Here is a 21,489-nt window from a genome sequence, read left to right as displayed (position 1 = left end):
GTTTAGTGTTCAGAACACCAGTATTTGTTGCCAGTGATTCTGCAATTAAATAAAAAATAAATTATTGAAACCCTAACCTTTTCTCTCCCCCTTTAATAAACAAACAACTATTTGATTCATCTGTGTGATCCACTGCAATAAAAGATGAATTTACGTTAAGGCTTTTTTGTACATCTTTGTGAGAAGATGTCAAAAATTGTGCAGGATGTTGTAAATTTTTCATCTGCAGTTAATTAGCAAACAAAAAGCAAAACAAAGGCTTACAAACAAAGGCACAGAAACACAATGAACTTTGGGTGATTTCATTTAATTTTCATAAATGCAAAAAGGATCTAAGTCGCACCAAAGGAGTCACACCTCAGCTTCTTCATTGTGTACATGCTGCTAAAGCAAAGATTGCTCAGATGATCTAAGGTGAAGGTTTACATTTTCATTCAATACATCTTGTGACATTAAACCAGAGTTTTTGTAGTTGTAGAGCAAGCACAGCGCGTCACTCCCACAGTGTGAATCATCGTTTGAACAGTCTGACCACAGAGCTGCTGAAGTAAAGCTGTGAAATCCAGTTTCCAATGAGACATTATGTAATGTATGAATACAGAATAAGACATTTATTGGTTTATAACACATTTAAATACAACCCAAAATGGGTGCTGAGTTGTCGTGGGCGTAAAGCACAACCCACATATGGAGGCCTTAGTCCTTGACGCGGCCGTCACAGGTTCGAGTCCCAGCCTGATGACTTCTGCCACATGTCTTCTCCCTCTCATTTTGCACTTTCCTGTCTGACCATTCTCTAAAAGCAAATACAACCCAGAGCATTTATACCTTTAATAACTAGTTTTCTGTCTGAAATTTCCAGATTCGATTTCAATGGATCATTCCAACTTAAAAGTAATCTGAATATGCAAAAAAGAAAGCTGGAAATTCAAACTGAGAAGCCCTAAAGAGGTACTGAATTACACATTTAATACTTCAGTAGAAATTACTTCATCAACTTAAAACACTTCCCAAACCTTTTCTGGTATAAACTGATAAGTAGACAAAAAATAAAAGTGGCCAAGTAGGAAACTATTAAAGCTCAAACTCATCATCAGGGAAATGCAACTTCTAAATAAATCATAAATGACAATACTGAGTGTTTAGTCCTGTTCAGCAACACTCTTAAATGCAATAAAAGACCAGAACAGTGAGATGCGAAAATAAAAATCCTGCCTGCTCCATTTTTAAATGTCCCTGGCATCAAAAATACAATCAGCAGACATTTTTCAAATCAAAAATGTAAAAAAAAAAAACCATTTATACCAATACTTTTTTCAATTAATTAAAGATTTTAAATTAGTTTTTTTTATTTACATTTTAAGAAGTCTGACTACTGGCTTTTGGAAACAGAGCTGTGATACAAAGATACTGAGGAGTACAATGACAAGGTCATTATGACATAAATGCATAATTCACAATTCAAACACTGATCCATACATGGCATTTACCCTTAATAGGGGAACAATTACAAACAAGGCAAGCTTGTGTTAACAAGAAAATAATGCATTTACCTTCATCCCTCCTGTGTATAAAGCAGCAAACAGACACTGAATGCAGAAATACACCAAACAGTGAACCTAAATAGTTCATACTGAAGTGTTTCAGACTCAGCACCGGTCCTAAATCTCTTCTCTTCACAGCAGTGTCACAGGATTTATCTTTCTTTTTTAAAGATGTCATCTTGTTCCTGTTCAGAGTTATTTTACTCCTGCACTCATTATCTTTCTCTCTCTCTCTCCCTCTCTCTCTCTCTCTCTCTCTCTCTATATATATATATATATATATAATTTTTTCTGTCAGCTTCAGTGTCATCTGATCCTGGAGCGCTTGACAACTATCGTACCAGCAACCATGTCGTAGACAGTCCTGTTGTGCTGAAAGAAGAGGAGCGTGATGAATGCTGGGAAAAAGAAGGCAATGGAGAAGTTCTTGTTCAGGGCTCGGACCGTGGACCTGCAGAGGAAGACATGAGGACAGGGTCAAGATTTGAGGAAGAGTTGGGATAGATTTAAGAAGAAAAAAATATATATAAAAAGACGTAGAAAGTAAGTAAGTTGCTTACGCGGACAGGGAAACATTTGTTGCCGGCACTACAAGAACCCTATTGGGCTGAATCAGAACTGACGAATCGCACGTAACAACTCTGAGTCCGATGAGAAATTTCCCTGGAGTGGCCCCGCCAGCTCCCCAAATGCATACAATCTGAATGCAGAAGGGAGAAATGCATCTTCGTCACTTCATGTCTGCTTGTTGCAGCTACATGCAGCTGGCGCTTAGGAAACTACGAAATACTATTAAAGCTTCTCACCTCATAAAAACAAACTAATATCCGATACACGAGAGCAACGAGCATCATTTTCTGCAACTCCTCCATCGATGTGTCTTCATCGATTTCCTCCACTATGAAATGCATGGCAAACTTGGAAACATCTCTGAGAAGCAAAACAGATCCAGATGCAAACAGTTGAGGTTTTTCCACTTGAGAGTGCCTTTTTCATGTCATTTGTTGGAGCACAGCAACAAACTTTAGCATAGTTTATGTAATAAACTAATACAAACTAACTTCCTGGAAGGTGAAACTCTGCCCCGGTTTTAAGTTTTTTAATAGGTTTTCTTCAAGAGTCGCCCTGTATTTAGCTCCATTCATCTTCTCATCAACTCTAACCAGATTCATTATCCCTCAAAAAGTCCACACAGCATGACTTTACCACCACTATGGTAGGATTAAGTCTATTTTATTTAGGGGTATAAAACCAGAAGAGTTGAATAAACAAAAAACACCCAACACATTTCAGTTTTATTTGTAAAACAATAAAATAAATGAAAGTTAAGTATTAGTTCCTTTTACCACATAATTATGAACTACTTTGTTCTGGTCTGACACATAAAATCCCAAATAGTTTTGCAAGGCAGTGTATACATTTAACTTTCCAAATAGGATAACCAAAAACATCTGTTACCTTGCTCCCAGGTTAACAAAATCAACTCACTTTATTCCACTTAGGTGCATGATACTGATGATTATGGTTGCTTTGATGAAAAACAATATAAAGAAATCCACCATCTCTGCCATAAGTCTTTGGAGAGGTGAAGGAATGCTGTACTCTCGACCTGGTGAGAAGAAGTATGAAAATTAAAGGTTTGCAGCTGTATTTCAAAAAACATAACCTTTAAAATCCACAGTATTCAAATGAAACAAGAAATTAATTTGCAATCAGGAATGAAAGTTTTACTACTTCCTTCTGTACCTGAGAAATTGAAGATCTCAACAAATACTTGAATTTTCTAGAAAGTTGTTGAGTTTTAAAGGACTACTAAAGGCTTAGAGAAACTTTCTAACAAAATCTCTAACCAAGGATTATGCACATTCTGCAACTCTAATAATGCAATAATGTCAGTAGCAAAAAAAAACACTCCCTAATTAATGTTTTGTCATATTTGGAAGTATAGAATACAATAATGGCACCAGATACATATCACTTTTAACTTTTGCAGTAAATGCCAAACTGTGACAAAATATGTTGGGTAAATTATACAGAAGCTCAAGCAAATTTTAAAATAGCAAATCTTAAATGGCACAACCTGCTTAGCACACAAAAGTTGCATAGACCAGCGATCATATTTAAAACTCTTTAAAACACACACGTTTTTAACTGTAATTGTTTGTACTATTCTTACAAAATATTGGGGATTCTGTATTTCTGCAGCATTTTGAGCAAGAGTTCTTTTAAAGTTGTGTTACAGAAATAATCATTAAAAACGCAAAGCTACGGAGCCCGTCAGGTGACATGGAAGAGAAAAAAACTCGTGGCCACAACTTGATTAATTTGTGGGCAAGACTTAATAACTCGAGGCCACGAATTAAACGTGATGGGTGATGAAATGTACAACTTCCCCCGGGTCAGCGCATTGCTTAGGTGGAAGCTGGAGCTTTTCAAGCAGCCGAAAGTGCTGCTAAGAATCGCTTCCTGCCTAACTAGCAAGTATCTGAAGAATCTGCTTATAATTCATTCAGAGATTGAAATCAAACGAAATGAGATCGGATTTGTCCAGCATTAATTATAATTATTAAGTCGTACCCAATAATTTAAAAAGTCGTGGCCACGATTTCTTTTCCTCCCGTGTCACCAGACTGTCTCCATACAAATCACACGGTAGGCCAAGATTTCATTTGTACAGCAAAATCGGTTGAGTGTAAACAAAGACGGCGAGGTCGGCAGCCTTTACCCTGTCTCTGAGCATTTCCATGATCCCGCTGCTGCGGCTGCTGCTGAGCGGCCGCTGGGGCCCCGACATCCGCTTCCCCCGCTCGGCTGCTCGGGGAATGGACCGCAGGTGGATAAGGCAACAACGGGAGGCCAAAGGAAGCATTTTGCCAGTTCTGAGGATCAAAAACTAGAGCAGCGGACGTCCCGCTGGGTGGCTGTAAACAGGGTGGGACGGTCATAGTTGAAGCTAGCAGCCAGCTTTGCCAGCTCACGTATCCAGTGTAGTACTGCCACATCCATGCCTGTAGCTTCTCACAGTACTCCACAGTCGAACAGCTGTCGACGGACCTGTTTTTAGTCTCTGCACTCTTCTGCTTGTCTGTTCTGCGGGTAACGTCGTCAAGCAGCGCCTTAACTTGTTCAACGAAAGGCTCATTGTTTCTCTTGTCCACTTCCATGACACTGTTTTCTTCGTCTGCCATGTTTACAGGCGAACCATGACGTACGGGACGTAAGGTCGGATTATTTCATCCGGAAGAAGTCAAATAATTATGGTGACACTTTTGAACATTGCTAACTGAGAAACTAGTGTTGCATATAGTTTTGCCATCAGCTACATTATATATTCACAAACTAATTTCGAATTATAAGCAGAATGTGCCCCCCTTCTCAATGCAGTAGTACCGTTCAATATTTACCTGCTATTACAAGAATCAGTCACAAGATGTCAGCTTTTCTGCAAGATAGAAACTAAATGAGAATCGGTGTTTTAATATTTTTAAGAGACTCTTAAGGCATCTTTACCCCTCTGGTAAAAACCCTTGAAATAATCTATAGTATTAATGTATGCTCACACAGAATTGGTTAGATAATTTAGCCTTTAATACAAGTTCCTTCAACCGTCCACATTAAAAATTGTTTCTTTTAAGTTAACAAAATCACTGGGGCTACTGTTTATGGGAAGATGGATGGAGCTACACAAGGCACACTTATAACACCTGTTGAAAGAACTACCCACCACAACAATGACTAAAGATTGAGTAAATGAACAGTTTCATTATGTGCAAGAAAGGCCCAGTCAAAGTCTAGACCCAATTACAAAATTTACTACAACACATTCTTTAGCCTTTGCTTGGTGTATGCATTTGTACCCCAACTAATTTCTTCAAGCCATTTGCTACTTGCTGAAAACTGGACTTTACAACTTTAAATATTTGTCTATGACACTGATATCCATTATGAGCCACAAATTACTATGGCTAAACCTATTCTGAAGAGTTACCATTTACTAGGACAGTCTTGGCTAGACTCTTTATAACCAGAAGGAGCAGATAAGTAGATTTAGAACAATGCATGCATTCAGCAGCCAATAGTATGATTGTGGTTAAGAGGGTAAAGCCAATTCAAAGTAGTCTGCTTCCTAAATCTTCCACCCCCATCCACACAAAGCTTAATCCAGACTAATAGGGTTAAAGAAAAACGTTTTCATTGGAAATGCACTTGACAAAATATGTTCATGTTCAGTGTTATTGTTGTTGGACCAAAGCCAATTCAAGCATTCAGCTGCAGCCTTTGTGGATTCATGAGTCGACCCAGTTTCAGAGACACCCCCCCCCCCCCCCCATTAAACCATTTGGGTGCTTGTTTCAATTTTTCCCCATCTGTGCAAGATAAAAGGCCTCCTGCACACCTAGAGGGATCCCAGTACCAACCGCAGCAGGGATTTGGCCTCCCAAATCCATGTCATAAGGAATGCAATGTTGCTCATCCTTCAGGCTTGGGCATCCCAGCAAACTAATAATTTTTGTATTAAATAGTTTCATCCAGTTGAATTACTTTCATTAATTTAAAAACAGTTAACAGGCATGGCACCAAGTCCATGAAGCAATAAGAGGCATTAGTGTCTCAAAGCCATGATTAGTCTTGGAAATCATCCCAGTTCAATCAGTCTTCTGCTGATAAGTAGCTTTGAAAGCTCAGAATGAAAAACTTGTACAGAGGGGGCAGAACATGAGCTCCACCCACAATTTTACTGCAGATTTACAGAGACCATTACATTTGAAGCCATAGAAAGCAAGCATTAAAAAAAAAGGTATAGAGCTGGTTTTCATTAACCACAACCACACAGAAAGTAGCATCACAGGTTTTATTTAGAGCTTCAAAAACCTCAATCCATTAGCATCTGGTTCGTCACAGGGAGGTTATTCTGCCTTTTCATAGGTCCTAACTGCAACAACATCAGCCATGATACATTTCTGTTGAGACAAAAAGACCAACCATTTGTCATTTTAAAATGGTTAATTTAAGGATTACTAAAAATGGAATAGCTGTGATTTTTTTTTCACAACAACACATTTTTACACTGGTTTAGTTTCATTAGAAGTAGTGAATTACATTTTAAAGGACAAGTGTGATGTTCGAGCCATTAAAGTTTGCCAAACATTTTACTCACAGCCGTAAGTTTTCCATCTTGAACCTCCCTCTCCAGGGTTGTAGTCTTTCCTTCCCAGGATTGTTTCTGCATAAGTTTTCCATTCTCAAAGGTGAAGATGGACTAATGAGGGATAAGAAAGGAAAAATAGGTAAATGTGGAGGGGTTTGGATAGTAAGATAAGACACTTTAACGAGAGAATGGCCCACCCTTGCCTTGCGACCGTCTGCCGTCGTCTCATCAAACTCTTCATTCAGCTTGAACTGGACCGCGGTCGTCTTCAAAGTGCTCTCAGCCTTTATTGAAATAACCCCGTCATCCCCCACAGTGATGATCAGGTTGGGCTTTGACAGGTTCCCCATCTGGCGAGTGGCAAAGCTCATACCTATAGACATTTTAAAAAACAACAAAACAAAACAATAACGATTATTAATTTGTGTGCAACTAAAACTCAGACCCATTTAAAGAATCATTTTTTAAAAAAAAAAAAAAGACTCTTACCGACTGCCTTCATATATTCATCGAAGTTGTCGCTGGAAACTAGAGTCCACTTTCCAACAAACTGCTCGACCATGATGCCAGAGAAAGAGCTCAATCAGCACCACGAAACACTTCACAATCCAGAAGCCGACACCGGCGACGTGACAAACTTCCCTATTTCAAGCCGGTGGATAACTCCCACCCACCAATCATCAGCAGGTGCCCCGTTGCTTTGGATATGGTCAGATTAGGGGGCGTGGTCTCGAATAATTAAAAATAAATAAATAAATAATTGAATCATGTGATGATCGCTTTTGGTTTTGGCTCCGGGTTTACTGACTTCAGCATTGTTTAAATCGTGTAATAGGATCACCTGATGTCTGCCTGACTGCATAAAGGGAACATGCATGCTTTCTGTGCTTTCCCTATAGACATTTCTTTTATATATAATTTGTTTGTAAAAGATTTAGTGCTTTTTATCTATGTAAACCTATTCTTGTCATCATAAAATAACATATTAAGTATTTTCTTTTAATTATTTGTATTCTGTCTTGTTTGTCCTTATTCTTGAAAATGAGTTCCTCTGTATCAGAAGGCCATTCAGGCAAACATACACTACAAAACTGCCAAACTCTGACGTATATGAACAATCAATCCATTTGTTTTTATATCCATTTTAAATTAAAATGCTCGTAAAGATAAATGCTTTGAAAAATGTTGAACAGTTAAACCTTTGAAACTTATGGTAATTTAGATGTGAACCAGCAGATGGCGGCATTTGTAAAGCAATTCAAGTGTGAAGTGCCCAAGCGACTTCAAATTATTTGCACTTGGATAGAAGTAGCTCATGTGACCCCAATTCACTGACACGGAGAAACATTTATGTCTAATATCTGTTTTATGTTTTAGTACGTTAGACAGGGGAAACTTCTATTATCAGAGATTTTATGAGTACACTTCCATAACTTTAAAGTCTTTTACCTTTTTTTTGTTGTTGATGAATGTAATTTAGGATCATTAAGGTCCTACAATGCACTGTTGAAAAAAAAACATAAATGTATTAAATAAATAATAAATAAATACAACATATTGACAATAATAATTAATAATAATTGATAATAACAGATATATATGGGGAAATTATACAGGATTTCTATGCTGATAAGGTCGTGCAAGGAAGGAACTTACCAAGGACTACATAGACACCCAGCAAATGAAAAAGGAAAAAATAAAATTATTAGGTAATTTCATTCAACCAAAATGTGCTACAGCCACTAAGTGCCTAATCATTAGCTTGTAAGTCTGTCTGCTTTTAAGGAGGAATTTGTTACTAAATTTGATCATCGTTGGGGGGAAAGTACAATTACTGATTGATCAACTTAAAATGAATTCTTCTGTGCTGCACAGAGAATCTTTCATGCATTTCCAAAGATATGAAGCCTTCATTCTATTTGAAAAAATAAAAAAAATGTAATGCTCTTTTCCTAACATTGGGGTTATGTTAAATTGCTGTTCAATCAAATATTGTTATTGCTTGCCTCTGTTTGCACCCCAACTAATCGCAATATTCCTCCCTGTAGGTACAAAATTTACCTGAAGGGAGCTTCCTTGAGTCCAAGCAATTCCCTGAAGAAAAATTTTTAAGAACTTTGTGCTTTTACCTCCAAACAGGCTGGGTTTATGGTTGCTGCCAGAGTCTTCCCAAACTGGATGAGGCTAATCAAGCTCAGTGATTTGTAACTATGCAGAGTACCAAATCACTTTTACGCTAATTCCTCACCTGACAATTTTAGAGCCTTGGAAAACATAGGCCCAAGAATTAGACACTCAACATCTCCATCACAGTAAGGTCATTGTTCTATGGAGTGACTGTTTCTTTATTTTAATGGATTATGTGGCTTGGAATAACTATGGAAATAGTAAAAAAAAAAAAAAAACATATTTCATTCTAAGCTCTCATGCTAAATAACATGGGTGTCAACACTTTGGAATTTTTTAAACACTTTCAGCATTTTGAAAATTTCCAACAACATTAAACCAAAGAAAAAGAATGAATATGAACAATGTCACACAACTTAAGAACTTAATTTAGTGTTTCACATATATTACCTTCAATGACAGTCATGATGTAAAGGAGGCTTGGCTGCAATGTGTCTTGGGAGACTGTTAACCAATCCAATAAGCTGATTACTTGTTGTTCTGTCAGCCGGGGTTTCTCTGTGTACATACAGGTGCCGTCCAGCATCCCCAGAGCCTGTCTAATGAATATGAACTCTTGCTGGCATCCACAGAGGAGTCCCTTCCTTGTGGTTTTCATCAACACTTTCAGACCCCATTGATGGAAGAACAGTGGGCAGGAACAAAAGCTGCGTATACTGTACAAACACAGCTCTGAGCGGACGCACACTGACTCATTCTTCAGTGTGTGTGAGAACCGAGGGGGACCCCTTTCAGCCCCTTTGTGTCGGTGTCTGTCAACAGTGTAGTTGGAGGCAGAGCTCATTGTGGCGGCCAGTGTTGCGTATTGACACAGGGCCTCGTTTAGCTTGTTCCCAGGGTCCAACCTGAGCACTCATGAATAATGGAGAGAGGATCCTCAGGGCCAAGGAGGAGCTTCTAGTGTCTGACTGAGCTTTTTGTAAACTGCAACTTAATGTGCCAGCAGGTAAAACTGGGTCATGGCTGATTATGCTTGGTACTGAACTTGGTGTGACATGGCGTGAATCTGGTTGCGGAGGCCCTGCATCAGAATAAATAAACAAAAGAGAACACAAGACATCAAAGTTCAAACACACATGCATTTTAATCAATTAAATTATCGTTAAAAAAAACTTTGTTTATGTCTGCAGTTCAATTCTGAATAGCATTACTTATCTGGTAATCAGGTAAAACAACATTGAGATCTAGATCTCATTTTCAAGAGGGATCTGGGCAGAAATTATATAAATATATTATTCACAGAGTGACATGCTTCAAGTGTTTCTTTCTGTTAATTCTGATATAATGGCTTGCAGCTCATAAAAAACCAAAAGTCAGTTTCTAGGATAATCAAAAAACAGAAATAAATGCTTAAAAAAGGTCACTGTGTAATGATATGAATTTCAGATTTTGAAGGGAAAAAGCCTAAAATTATATATTAAAAAAACTTTTTGGTGATGCCCTAAGTCATAGAAGGGCATCTGCTGATTTAGTTTATATATTATCAGGCTTTCTTCAGCCAGTACCTCTGAGAAATTGTAACTAAACCACCTTCTAGTTATGTGCAATTCTTCTCAAAGGGGAAGTATTATGTAGAATAGTTAGTTGTTGTTTTTTTGGCTTTGCATCATGTTATAATGTTATTCTCTCATCAAAAACATACCTGAACTGTTGCTTTGTTTTTTTCATGCATGTCTGAGAAATCTTTTAATCTCCCATGGCAACCATTCAGTTGTGCAAAACAATTGCTAGTTGTGCAAAACGATTGTTAAGACTGGAGCTGCAATTTCCAATCTTACAAACAGATTCAGCTCCTTCAGACTAGCCAGCAGCAATTAGCAAACACCTAATGTTTGCTAATTGCAAACATTTAGCAAACGTTAAATATTTGCTAATCCCTTTTCCACATAAAAAGGGATTTATGTGGAACTGAGCATATGCTGAGCTTATTGTGCAAGCTACCTCTAAGTGCAATGCTGGTAAAAATGCTATTGAATGGTTAATACAGGAGTAATGTCCTGAAGGTGGAGTGCTTGGAAAGAGCAGCCTCAAAGCAGGCCTAAACAGAGGCTTCAGTTTTTTTATGATATATACAATATTTTTATCACAACTGAAAGTAAGATAGTTGTTTGTGCTATTAGATGATGCTATGTGGCTGGAAAACACATAATACTGCCCCTTTAAGTGAAGAAAAATGTGACTTCAAGTTTAATGAGTGGCATTGAACAGGTGTGTGCTGCAAGTCTGGCACCAGCAGGGGGCATCAGTTCAGGTCAGGTTCCCAGCAGTTCCAAACTACCATCAGAGAGGCTCACACGACCACACGACCTCTCCTCTTTGCCTTTTTCTGCAGCTGCAGGGAGAAGCATAGGAGCAGGCGCCAGGCCATGCTGCGTAGCCGGGGTGAAGAGTGTGTGCGTGCGTGTGTGTGTGCGTATGTGTGTGTGTTTGTGCCGAGGTCAGGGAGGTGCCTCTTGCTTGTGTGCTTTGAGCTTTTTCATGCTTCCTGCTTTGATCTTCCCTCTCATCCCTTTATCCCACACGCTCCCTGAGCCTCGGGCTGCTGGTTTGCAGTACACCGACGGTGGGGCTGCGAAGGGAGAGTTGAAGGAAAGAGGGTGAAAGGGGGTAGGGGGGGTCCCTTTCACAGTGAAGCTGCTTGTTCTGTCAATGAAGTAAACTGTGTAGGGAGAGAGCTGTTCATGGGGTTCAGTCAGTGGGTGAGTGGGTGGGGGTCACCAGGAGCTAAACTGATGCACAAAGTACAGTTCTCTAGTCTTTTATCCATTCTCAGATCTCCAAACAGTGGGATGGAATTCCTCTGGCGCAGTGCTCAGAGGGTGGCCTCCTGACCCCTTACAATATGGGAAAGTGCACCCCTCAGCTGGTAGTTATATAAAGCCCACCAGAGTCATGAGAATCCTTGATAAATCACTCGGCTTGAGGCCACTCGTGTCTTTCTGCAGCTCACAAGGAGTGATTATTTTCCACAGGTCCTAAATAGGCCCAGTTCAAAGTGACGCTACCTAATCGGTATGGCAAGAAGTTAGAGGATCATCATGTGAATATACAGTGTGTTAGGATGCATGCTTTTATCCCCCTCCCATGGTAATCCTGGTGTAACCTTGCATGCACACACACACACACACCTGCTGGTAGCAGACTGGGAAGCACAGATGCATATGCGCGAAGCACAGCCCCCATAATTGAACACTAATTGGAAGGAGGGAGTGCACTTATCTTTATTTAGACATGTGGTAAGTGTTGGGCAGAGAAAAGCAAGTCAACCATCTCTGCAGCTGACTGCACTGAATATTTTATGACAAGCTCAGAGAGTGTGTTTGTGTCTGCCATGCAGCTACCAGCTCAAGAAACAGTCAAATTAGTCCCTTTAAGTGGAACAGACGATACAGTGATGATACAACATTTTGTTTTAGGGATGATTCTCAAGAAAAACACTTTACAAAAATGACATGCAACACTTGGAGTTTTTTTTAACAATAAATATAGAGAAGATAATTTTATTAGTAGGCTTCTTATAAACTTTACTCTTAGAAATGTTAAGAAATGAACTTAATAGATCTAGCAGTGGGACTTGCTTGGATTCTGCTTCATCTTTGTGTAAGAGTGAAGAGAAAAAGTAAAGGGGGCTGTGCTAACAGGGGCTTTCAGCAGATCACTGGCAGTTTGACTGCAGTGGAGAGTAATGGGGCTGGCAGGGCGGAATCAATTACTGGCCACAACAGATTTTCCCACAGGTCAGAGCTTGGGAAAGCACTACTTCACTGCAGAGCAGACAGCTGGCAGAGAGCATCCACTGGGAAAGGAGCCGGCTCTCTTTTAAAAAGAGAAATCTTTTTATGTATGCATAATAATAAACTCATTGCACAGCAAACTGACCCTTTTTTCTTTATTTATTCTGCCTGCATTACAGTGACTTGAAATTTTTGAATGCTTTCGCATTTTGTCCCACAACAACCGCAAATGTCAATATATTGGATTGGTATTTTAAGAGGTAGATCAAAACAAAGTGAGGTTTTGAGGTGGAGAAAAAGGGATTTATGTCTACTTTATTTTAAATATTACAAATAAAAATCTGAATCAGAATATTCTGGAATATATTTGGATCCTGTCTCTTATACCCAAAATTCCTTAAATATAATATTTTTTTGTCATTATTCAACAGAGTGTACATCAACAGGATAGCTATTAGTCATGCATTCCATGAATCTGGCTTTTCTGGAAGTGGTAAAAAGACATTGTTGAAAAAAGGTCATAAAAAGTGCCATTTAAAGTTTGCCACTAGTTCTCATAGAGGACTCACAAAACAAGTAGGAAAAGGCGTTCCCGTTAAATGAGTCTGACATTGACTGTTTTGGTAGATTTTGGTAGCGAGTGATAAAAAACTAACACTGCACATTACTCTGAACATAACATCCCCGTAGTGAAATGTGGCGGTGGCAGCATCATGCTATCTAAATGTCTTCATCTCCCAGCAAGAAACATACAAATACTTGCTACAGTGAAATGACTGAGATCATTCATACACTCTAACCAGTCAAAAGGAGCTTGATCTATTATGGAGAAAAAATGTTTAAAAATTGCAGTTTCTAAATGAGCAAAGCTTTAAAAATACCCATATACCTTATTGATACTCTATTGATATGCAAACTATGTTCTTCCAGTGGGAACACAATGCATGGCCTTAAACGTAAGCTGTCTTCTCTGCGCTCCTTTCTCTGGAAAGACATCATGCGCTGTCTCCTGCTGCGCTTATTTAGAAATCAGTCTTGTGATCTGCCTTCCCACCATTGTGAGCTTGAAAAAAGCTGAATGGCACCAAGTAGCTAATTATAAGGCCTGTGTACCTTTGTGGGGTAAAAAGACTGGCATATATTCCATTCAGCTATTCTTGTTTGTCAAAAAAAATAATAAGATTTTTCATCTTGTGACTTAAGCAGAGAGATTAGTGGCAGTGTTCAAATCATAGGGAAAAAACTGAATGAAACAAGAAACAAAACCCCATGCTAAACAAAGAAACAAGGAAGTCAACATATCCTTCTTGGCTTTACCTATCCAAAAAGCACAAATAGAAAGGATGCCAACAAAGGCAGGAAAGTAAAGAATGAGAAGGCGGGTGTATTGTGGTTGAACAGTGGGAATGGATCTCAGGCCTGGTCTGTTCTCTGCCCGATATAGAACCTGGGTGCTGACTGGAATAAGACGGGACAGGCAGGAAGCTGTGGCCCATAGGATAACATTGTTGTACAGAGGCTGTCTTGGAGACATTTCCCCAAGTAGGACGGCTTATTTAGGTCCAACTTGGGTGGCATTTTCCCTTCCTTACATAATATCATACCTCTTGCGTGCAACAAAGTTCAGGCTTTTTCCTTCGCCAAGTCCCCTGCACCATTCCCCAGTTGAATAAAACATGAACAAGGAAATTATCTCACATGCTCAAGTGCCTTCCTGTCGGCCTCCCTCCCCACAGCACCCACAAAACACAAACTCCACTGCAGCAGTTGTTGAGTGGCAGGTATAAGATGTCAAGATGGTGTGCACACAGGATGCAGGCCCGGCTGTGAGCGTCGCTGCTGCCGACTGCCACGACGGTTGACATAGTAAATCAATCCTGATGGAAGGGTGTGTAGGACAAGGGGGAGGGAAGGGAAAGAGGTGGGGGAAGTGAGGGCTAGACCTCCGTCAGACACACTCAGCCAGCCAGGGAGAGACTGTCGACGGGTGGGAGAACACTCGCCGGGAAGAGCTCACACGGAGATTGAGTTACCACGGAATTAGATCAGGGTTGTGGGAAACAGCACCTCCTGAACACGCCCACACACTCTCATTCACGCAAACACACGCAAACACACCCCGGCGCACACTCGGGCCGCACTCTCCCACACAAAAAAAGAGTCACCCAGGGAAACCTGAGGGGAGATTGAGGAAGGCAGCTGGGCACACGCCAGTTTCAAACAAATGCTTGCTTATACCTTTTAGCTTCCTGGCACATGGCTGGTTTGAGAGCAGTTTCATCTACGAGCTAGTGCTAAATGAAGTGCAGCGGTCACCGGCCGTGCTGGCATGCTGCTGAGGTTGTTCAACTTAAAGATAATCTAGAGAAATGTGGCAGTCATAAACAAATGAGCTGAAACTGAACAGGTTCAAACAGAATTGGACCATTTATAATGTTCACCCCCACCGTCCTAAAGAAACGGTTTTGATGCCAGAACTGAAAGGTCAAGGTTTTGGCGAAGCTAAATCATAATTAGTAACCTTAAGGAGCCAAAGGAATGCTGGTGCTAATGTAGAGGACCTTGACAGTGAGGTGTGAACGGTTTGAGTATGCATAATGGAAACCACCTGAAAAATCCTGTCACAGTGGAAACCTGTTACTATAATAAGATGATAAACAATATTAAAGTGATTCAAAACATCTTTAAGTTGTTATCTGTCAGTCAACAAATGTCATGTATGTGAGATGATACAAGATCTGATAAAAAGAGATAGTTTGTCTGACTTGCTTTCTCAAACTCAACAAGATCTTTGATGTTTGAGATAGCTGAGTGCTACTTTATATATTTTATTAGTATAAAATATATAATTTGGAAGTATCTTCCAGTTAGGGTCTGTATGAATTTTTGTATTATTTCCAGATCTATCTTTTTTAAGTTGCCTGTCAATGTGACAAATGATTGAGCAGCACCAACTTTTTTAATGTGTCCATCCACCCATGAATCCACCCATCTAACCAGTGGGCAACAAAAATTAAGGTTGGTGAAAAAAACATTATTATAGTAATATAGAATATAGAATAGAATTACTTTATTCATCCCAGCAGGGAAATTATTTTATAATCTTAGTAATGACATTTGTTACATAAAAATATGTAGAGCACATTAATAGATATAAGCAATCCAAATATACGCTCGCCCTTGTTACAGTTCATTCATTGTTCTTTATTTGTTTCCTCATTTTAATACCATTTGTAAGCTATTATCTTTGCAAGACTTGATTTTCCATGTTCAAATGAAAAGATCGCACTGACAAATAATAATGAATAATCAGTATCCACCCTTCATTGCAGTCTGTGGTGTTTGCAGGTTCACGCCTGAGTTCAGAAACTCAGGAAAATTTTACTACAGTGGGAAGGAGGAAGCCTATTGTGGTGCACCGTTACCGATCTTACATTTGCAACATGTACAGAATAACTGAGTCTAGTAAACATTTCTGATCAGTGTAACTGCATGACTTAAAACTAAAGCAACTTAAAACTAAGAGAATATTATAGTGGTTCTGTACATTATGAAATGTAGTTTTCAGATGTTTACTCTGACAAAGTTTTTATTTTTTTTAAATAATGACTGTCTTTGTATTATGCTATCTTCAAATGATATGAGAGATGTGCGATGCTCATCATCGCTCTCACTTCATGTTGTACCTGATGTTATGGAAATATCTACGACCTGCTAAGAGCAGGAATTGTTGGTGTTGCAGCAGTTGTTCACGGGAATCAAGATCTCATCTGCACTTGTCTCGCCCCAGTGCATGAACTTAACAACTGACCTGATGGAGCAGAAACAGCTGTGTCTCAACAAGGTAGTGGTCTATGAGACAGCAGCCGGGGTGGAGGGTTGGGGGAGGTGGTGGGATTTCCACTGATGGATTACTGCTTCTGTTTGGAATAGAATAGAATAGGATAGAATAGAATAGAATAGAATAGAATAGAATAGAATAGAATAGAATAGAATAGAATAGAAGAGCAAGTTAAGGTAAGTGAGAAAAATAATAAAAATAAAAGAAAAAGAAAAAAGAAAAATAAGAGACTGTGCAGTAAGGACAAATTCACAATGAAAAAAAATACAGTTACTAAAATATACTCAGGTATAGGTATATATGCAACCGAACAGAATACTTTAAAGAAATAATTGTGCTTGTTTAAAAAAAAAATAAAAAAACTATTGTCATAAAGAAAAGATCAAAGATTCAGCTTCAGAGTTTTGAAAATCTAACAACAACAAAAAAAGCTGAAAAAGAAACTTTAACAAGAAGTCTTTCACTGAGGCTCATCTGTTTGCTGCTAAAAGAAATTAAAGAACAAATGCTACTTTCTTCCAACCTTTCCAGTCATGCATATATTTCTTAAATGAACACGTCATTTAGGTGTCAGCTTAGTTCGAGCTCGCCAACGGGTCCAGTTCGGACCACTCCCACCTCACTCATTAGGCCCCGCCCCCTTCCCGCGGTGTGAAAGTAATCCCAGCAGAAGCAGATCTGATGTTCAAACTGTTGCTCGGACCCTGCGCAGCTGGAGCTCTCTGTGAAACTAAAACCACCTTCATCCGTGTGAGCCCGGACATCAGAATGAAGCGAAGCCTCAATTACAGCTCATCAGACAGCGAGCTGGATGACAACGTGGAGGTGGAGAAGGACAGTGGCGACGAAAATGGGTAGGATTTTTTTTTTTCAATAACTACATGATAGATTATATGTTATATCTTAGAATTTACATTTTATATATTATATTTTATATCCTTTCTAGGTTAAAGATATATTGTGCCTACAAGTCATGTCATGTTTTACGATCATTAAAAAAAAAAAAAAAATTGAGACATATTTTCTTTTCAGTCAAGCTGACTCTCCAGGATCGATGTCACCCTCCACCACCACTACACAAGTTCAAGCAAGAAAAAGGCGCAGAGGGGTATGCAAACACTTTTTAAAACCTCAGTTCTTTTCTTCCTCTATTCTCAATTATTATTGTATCTGTTTTTAATTTATCTTATATATTTATATTTTCAATCTGTTTTCTGATAAAATATTTATATGTCTTTATATTGAAATGCTTATAAATAGATAATAGAGAAAAGGAGACGTGACCGGATCAATAGTAGCCTGTCAGAACTGAGAAGACTGGTACCAAGTGCTTTTGAGAAGCAGGTGAATTACTCTTCCCCTCATTACATCCTGAACCCAAACAGATGGTTTGGGGGGTTTTTAATGCAGATTATAGCCAAATTCAATTAAAATTTGTGTAAAGTAACAATATTCATCTTTCTGCTTTTCAGGGATCAGCTAAATTGGAAAAGGCTGAAATTCTGCAGATGACAGTGGACCACCTGAAGATGCTTCATGCATCTGGAGGAAAAGGTGAATAACCCTCTGACGTTATAAGGCAAACCAGAACTTTCTGCTTCAGGTTGGATATTCCTGTTGTCTTACCTGACAGGTTCCTGTTGTCTTCCCTCACAGGTTACTTTGAGGCTCATGCTCTTGCTAAGGATTACCGCAGTTTGGGCTTCAGGGAGTGTCTGGCAGAGACGGCCCGTTACCTGAGCATCATCGAGGGCCGGGAGAGTACAGACTCCCTGCGGATCCGCTTGGTGTCCCACCTCAGCAACTACGCCTCTCAGAGGGAGGTGCACACTGGACTGGAACACTTTGCTTGGGGCTCGGCGTATGGAACAGCCCCATCCCCTCTCCCCCACCATCTTCTTCTCCAACACCCTCAGGGCAGGACACCTGCGCACAGAACAAACAGCAGTCCACCGTCCTCCTGCTCCTCTTCTTCTTCATCCTCCTCATCCGGTGAGGTTTCTGGAACATCCAGACTCAGTATGCTATCCCCCACAGAGTCTCTCAGGGTGCCTCCTAATGGCTCCTTACCCCTCAGTCTACCTGTGCCGACATCTAAGTTGTCCCCACCTCTCGTCTCGTCTCTCTCCTCGCTTTCGGCCTTCCCCCTCTCCTTTGGGGCCTTTCCTCTCATCTCCCCAACGGCCATCGGTACAGTGAGTCCCACCTCCACCATGTCAAAGCCTTACAGGCCGTGGGGCATGGAGATTGGGGCGTTCTGACGCTGAGCACTGGACTCAAGGCAACAGCTGAGCTGTGCCCACCATCACCGACAAATCCTGCTTCAGCTCTTCATATTTCAATAAACTAAAGGAAAATGAATCAAAATAATTTTATTTTGCTTAGAAATAAGTTTGAGAAGTTGCAGGTGGATGTAATGCCCTTTTAGAATTTTATTGACTTAAAAGGTGAATATGTTTTTATTCACTATTTGGTGAATAAAAAGCTTAATTTAGATAGTCTTTTCACCTCCAGGTTGAGGACTGAAGTAAAAATATGAGCCATGATAGAATGATTGTAGAGGAAATGTACAGATACAATTAAAAAACTGTGTAAACTGGCGACCACCAAGGCTGGACATAGGAGGATATGGGCCCCTGGGCTAGAGTTTTGGTGCCCACTCAATTTTCTTTTACCTATGCAAGTTATAAGTAAATATCACAAAAGCTGTTTGCCCAAACCACTAAATAAAAAGAAACTAAAGTTTCTTTTGAACAAATAATAACTTTGTCATCTACTGGTAACAATGAGACAAAAACATTATAACTATGACTTGGCTTTTTAACCAAGTCACTGAAATACACCAAAAACAAAGGAAGCCTGGAAGATGTTCTTAAGGTTTGCTGTTTTTGCACCTGAAGTGTTTGGGGTTAGCTAGATTAAAAAATGGGCCTATGACATCATCATTTACAAATAGTTGTATAGTGATGTTTAACATGAAAATCTTGGCTTATAATTTTCATTTGAATACCTGCAAAACAGGTGTTTGCCAAATCTCCATTCACTGAAAAATAAAAATTTGAGGTGAACAACAACTTACGATACTGCCCTAGTTAGTCTGGCCCAGTTGGCTACAGATGTCTACATTTTAAAGTTGTTTAATTTGTTCTGTTTTATTTAGCAATATTGCAACTATGTGAAAAAACATAAATTTAATGTTGTATGGACTACATTTGGAAAACACGTGTCTTGAAACTTAAAAATGATTGTTTATGTATCGGTTATAATTTTTTTTTTTTTTACAAATAAAGTGGGTCCAAAACACATTTCTGGCATTTTTCTGTTTTATTTAATCCTCAACATTTTTGAATAAACTTATTCCTTTGACAAAATGTGATTATCTGATTATAGGCTTCTTCTCTAATCAGTATTTATGCTGCAGGTGCATTATAGCAGCAGCACCATGGAAGTTCATTATAAGTTAATAAGATCCAGGTTATTAACTGGAAAGCAGGTCCTTTGCCATGTGCCAGGTTTGTGTAACAGAATCCAAATGCATTGTTGCCCTTATGAATACCCAGGAAATCATTAAGAGCCAGAGGAAATCCTTTACAATGTTACCCTGACCTCACCAGCCTGGGCTGGTCTGGAATGGAGACAATAGTGTGAACAGGATGGGGACATTGGTGGAGAAAGAGTTATTAAGTATCACCAACGCAGAAGCAGATGGTCTCATAAATCACATCTTGACTCAAATGGGTTGTTTCTTGTTTGGTTTCTATAAGTTAAGATTTTTAGAGGTTCATTGTTTTAGTGAGGCAGTTTTATCCTTCTAGGGCACCCAAGGGGTAAAATGTGTTCTTAATTTGTTGTCTGCAGACTAAATCCACCCACTCATCTAAAATATATTAAAGTTGTTTAATTTACCATCTTCTGATAGGCAAATCTATAGTTTGAAAACAAGGTCACAACGAAAGCCTAAGTGTTTATTTGTTTCCTTCTTTTTTAAACAAAAAGGTGACCTGCTTTGCAAATTGAGACTTAAGTCAGATGCTGCCACCTGTTGGTAGAAGATCACTCTTACACTAATAGATTTTGAACAGGTGACACTTTTTGTGGAAACATGAAAAAGTTGTGCAAGCCAGGGCTAGTTCAAGGGTTTCAGGTTAACCTATTATTATTATTATTATTATTATTATTATTATTATTATTATTATTATTATTATTATTATTATTATTAGCATTATTAGCATTATTAGCATTATTAGCATTAGCATTATTGTGATTATGTTATAATAATAATTATTAATAAAATACTAATAATAATAAACATTTTAAAAACAAGTGTGTCTTTATCTTTCATTGATTGTTTTTCTGTACTATATAGACAATGTTAAGTTTTTCTTATAATTAATTTGCAATTAACAATCTTTCTTTATGTTTGTGATGAAATGTGTTCAATAGGAATGTTAGGAACTCATCATTCAGATCTATTTTGAATTGTTTTTGGCTGATCATAAAACCAATCAGATTAATAGAGTTTATCAGTGTCTTTGCTTGTAAAACCTTTAGAAATAAAAACTTGGTTTCTATAAATAGAAAACCCAAATTCCAAGCATGATGTACAGCTACATTGGTTTGTCCTCTCTGTTTATATTAGACTTACCATTGAAAACATTCATATGGTTTACTTGAAATCTATTACTTAGACTAAATGTAATGAAATGAAAAATGGGTTTTTGCAGACTGCATTTCTCAAGGTGTGTAGATAACTGGTTCTTTTATTTGGCAGTTTACAATTCCCCTTGTGTTTTATTACAGAAACGTAATAGATGGTGCATGCCATGTTCACAGAACTCCCAAACCTTTATTCAGCAAAGCTTTCACAGAGAAAAATATGAAGAGGAAAAAAACACAAGCAGCAGACTACGCAGGCAGATATCAGTGGTATTCTGAAGGTTAAAAAGAGACTACTTCAGTGTGCTGTATGTAAAGCTTCTTGCATCCATTATCTACCTAAACCTCTAAGGAGAAAAGATGCTAATGATGCCTAGT

The 21,489-nt window shown here is 38.8% G+C and overlaps 3 protein-coding genes across 4 annotated transcripts; 1 reads left to right on the top strand and 2 right to left on the bottom strand.

Moving 5' to 3' along the window:
* Positions 1-288: 288 nt before the first annotated feature.
* LOC102217358 (protein FAM8A1-like) lies at positions 289-4,776 on the bottom strand. Its single transcript, XM_005804692.2, has 5 exons — positions 4,270-4,776; positions 3,033-3,153; positions 2,351-2,474; positions 2,105-2,244; positions 289-1,995 (listed from the first exon to the last, which is right to left on the bottom strand). Exons 1-5 carry the CDS (start codon positions 4,730-4,732, stop codon positions 1,851-1,853), a joined length of 993 nt encoding a protein of 330 aa, XP_005804749.1. The 5' UTR covers positions 4,733-4,776; the 3' UTR covers positions 289-1,850.
* Positions 4,777-6,381: 1,605 nt separating this feature from the next.
* On the bottom strand, positions 6,382-7,549 carry LOC102232459 (fatty acid-binding protein, adipocyte-like). 2 transcript variants are annotated; one of them, XM_023330445.1, is made up of 4 exons: positions 7,183-7,549; positions 6,897-7,066; positions 6,703-6,804; positions 6,382-6,505 (listed from the first exon to the last, which is right to left on the bottom strand). In XM_023330445.1, the coding sequence occupies exons 1-4, from the start codon at positions 7,253-7,255 to the stop codon at positions 6,452-6,454; spliced, it is 399 nt and encodes a 132-aa protein (XP_023186213.1). In that variant the 5' UTR covers positions 7,256-7,549; the 3' UTR covers positions 6,382-6,451. The 2 variants fall into 2 exon arrangements, with proteins under 2 accessions (XP_023186213.1, XP_005804724.1); XM_005804667.3 differs by having other exon boundaries at positions 6,891-7,066; positions 7,183-7,541.
* A 9,587-nt stretch (positions 7,550-17,136) lies between these two features.
* On the top strand, positions 17,137-19,742 carry LOC102232040 (hairy/enhancer-of-split related with YRPW motif protein 1-like). The gene is made up of 5 exons (XM_005804665.3): positions 17,137-17,309; positions 17,488-17,563; positions 17,716-17,799; positions 17,928-18,009; positions 18,112-19,742. Exons 1-5 carry the CDS (start codon positions 17,137-17,139, stop codon positions 18,714-18,716), a joined length of 1,020 nt encoding a protein of 339 aa, XP_005804722.2. The 3' UTR covers positions 18,717-19,742.
* Positions 19,743-21,489: the final 1,747 nt, after the last annotated feature.

This window comes from Xiphophorus maculatus, chromosome 3 (assembly GCF_002775205.1).
Source record: "Xiphophorus maculatus strain JP 163 A chromosome 3, X_maculatus-5.0-male, whole genome shotgun sequence".
NCBI lineage: Eukaryota > Metazoa > Chordata > Actinopteri > Cyprinodontiformes > Poeciliidae > Xiphophorus > Xiphophorus maculatus.
This window is presented reverse-complemented; position numbering and strand designations above follow the sequence as displayed.

What these genes read in the sequence shown, in the direction of transcription:
- LOC102217358 (XM_005804692.2), bottom strand. Translation starts at nt 4,732, where the DNA reads ATGGCAGACGAAGAAAACAGTGTCATGGAAGTGGACAAGAGAAACAAT. An exon ending in TGGAAATGCTCAGAGACAGG is followed by an intron (nt 3,154 to 4,269) that starts GTAAAGGCTGCC and finishes TCTTCTCACCAG; the next exon opens with GTCGAGAGTACAGCATTCCT. An exon ending in TATTAGTTTGTTTTTATGAG is followed by an intron (nt 2,245 to 2,350) that starts GTGAGAAGCTTT and finishes TTCTGCATTCAG; the next exon opens with ATTGTATGCATTTGGGGAGC.
- LOC102232459 (XM_005804667.3), bottom strand. Translation starts at nt 7,255, where the DNA reads ATGGTCGAGCAGTTTGTTGGAAAGTGGACTCTAGTTTCCAGCGACAAC. An exon ending in TGAATATATGAAGGCAGTCG is followed by an intron (nt 7,067 to 7,182) that starts GTAAGAGTCTTT and finishes AAATGTCTATAG; the next exon opens with GTATGAGCTTTGCCACTCGC. An exon ending in CAGACGGTCGCAAGGCAAGG is followed by an intron (nt 6,805 to 6,890) that starts GTGGGCCATTCT and finishes ATCCCTCATTAG; the next exon opens with TCCATCTTCACCTTTGAGAA.
- LOC102232040 (XM_005804665.3), top strand. Translation starts at nt 17,137, where the DNA reads ATGTTCAAACTGTTGCTCGGACCCTGCGCAGCTGGAGCTCTCTGTGAA. An exon ending in CAAGAAAAAGGCGCAGAGGG is followed by an intron (nt 17,564 to 17,715) that starts GTATGCAAACAC and finishes GCTTATAAATAG; the next exon opens with ATAATAGAGAAAAGGAGACG. An exon ending in CAAGTGCTTTTGAGAAGCAG is followed by an intron (nt 17,800 to 17,927) that starts GTGAATTACTCT and finishes TCTGCTTTTCAG; the next exon opens with GGATCAGCTAAATTGGAAAA.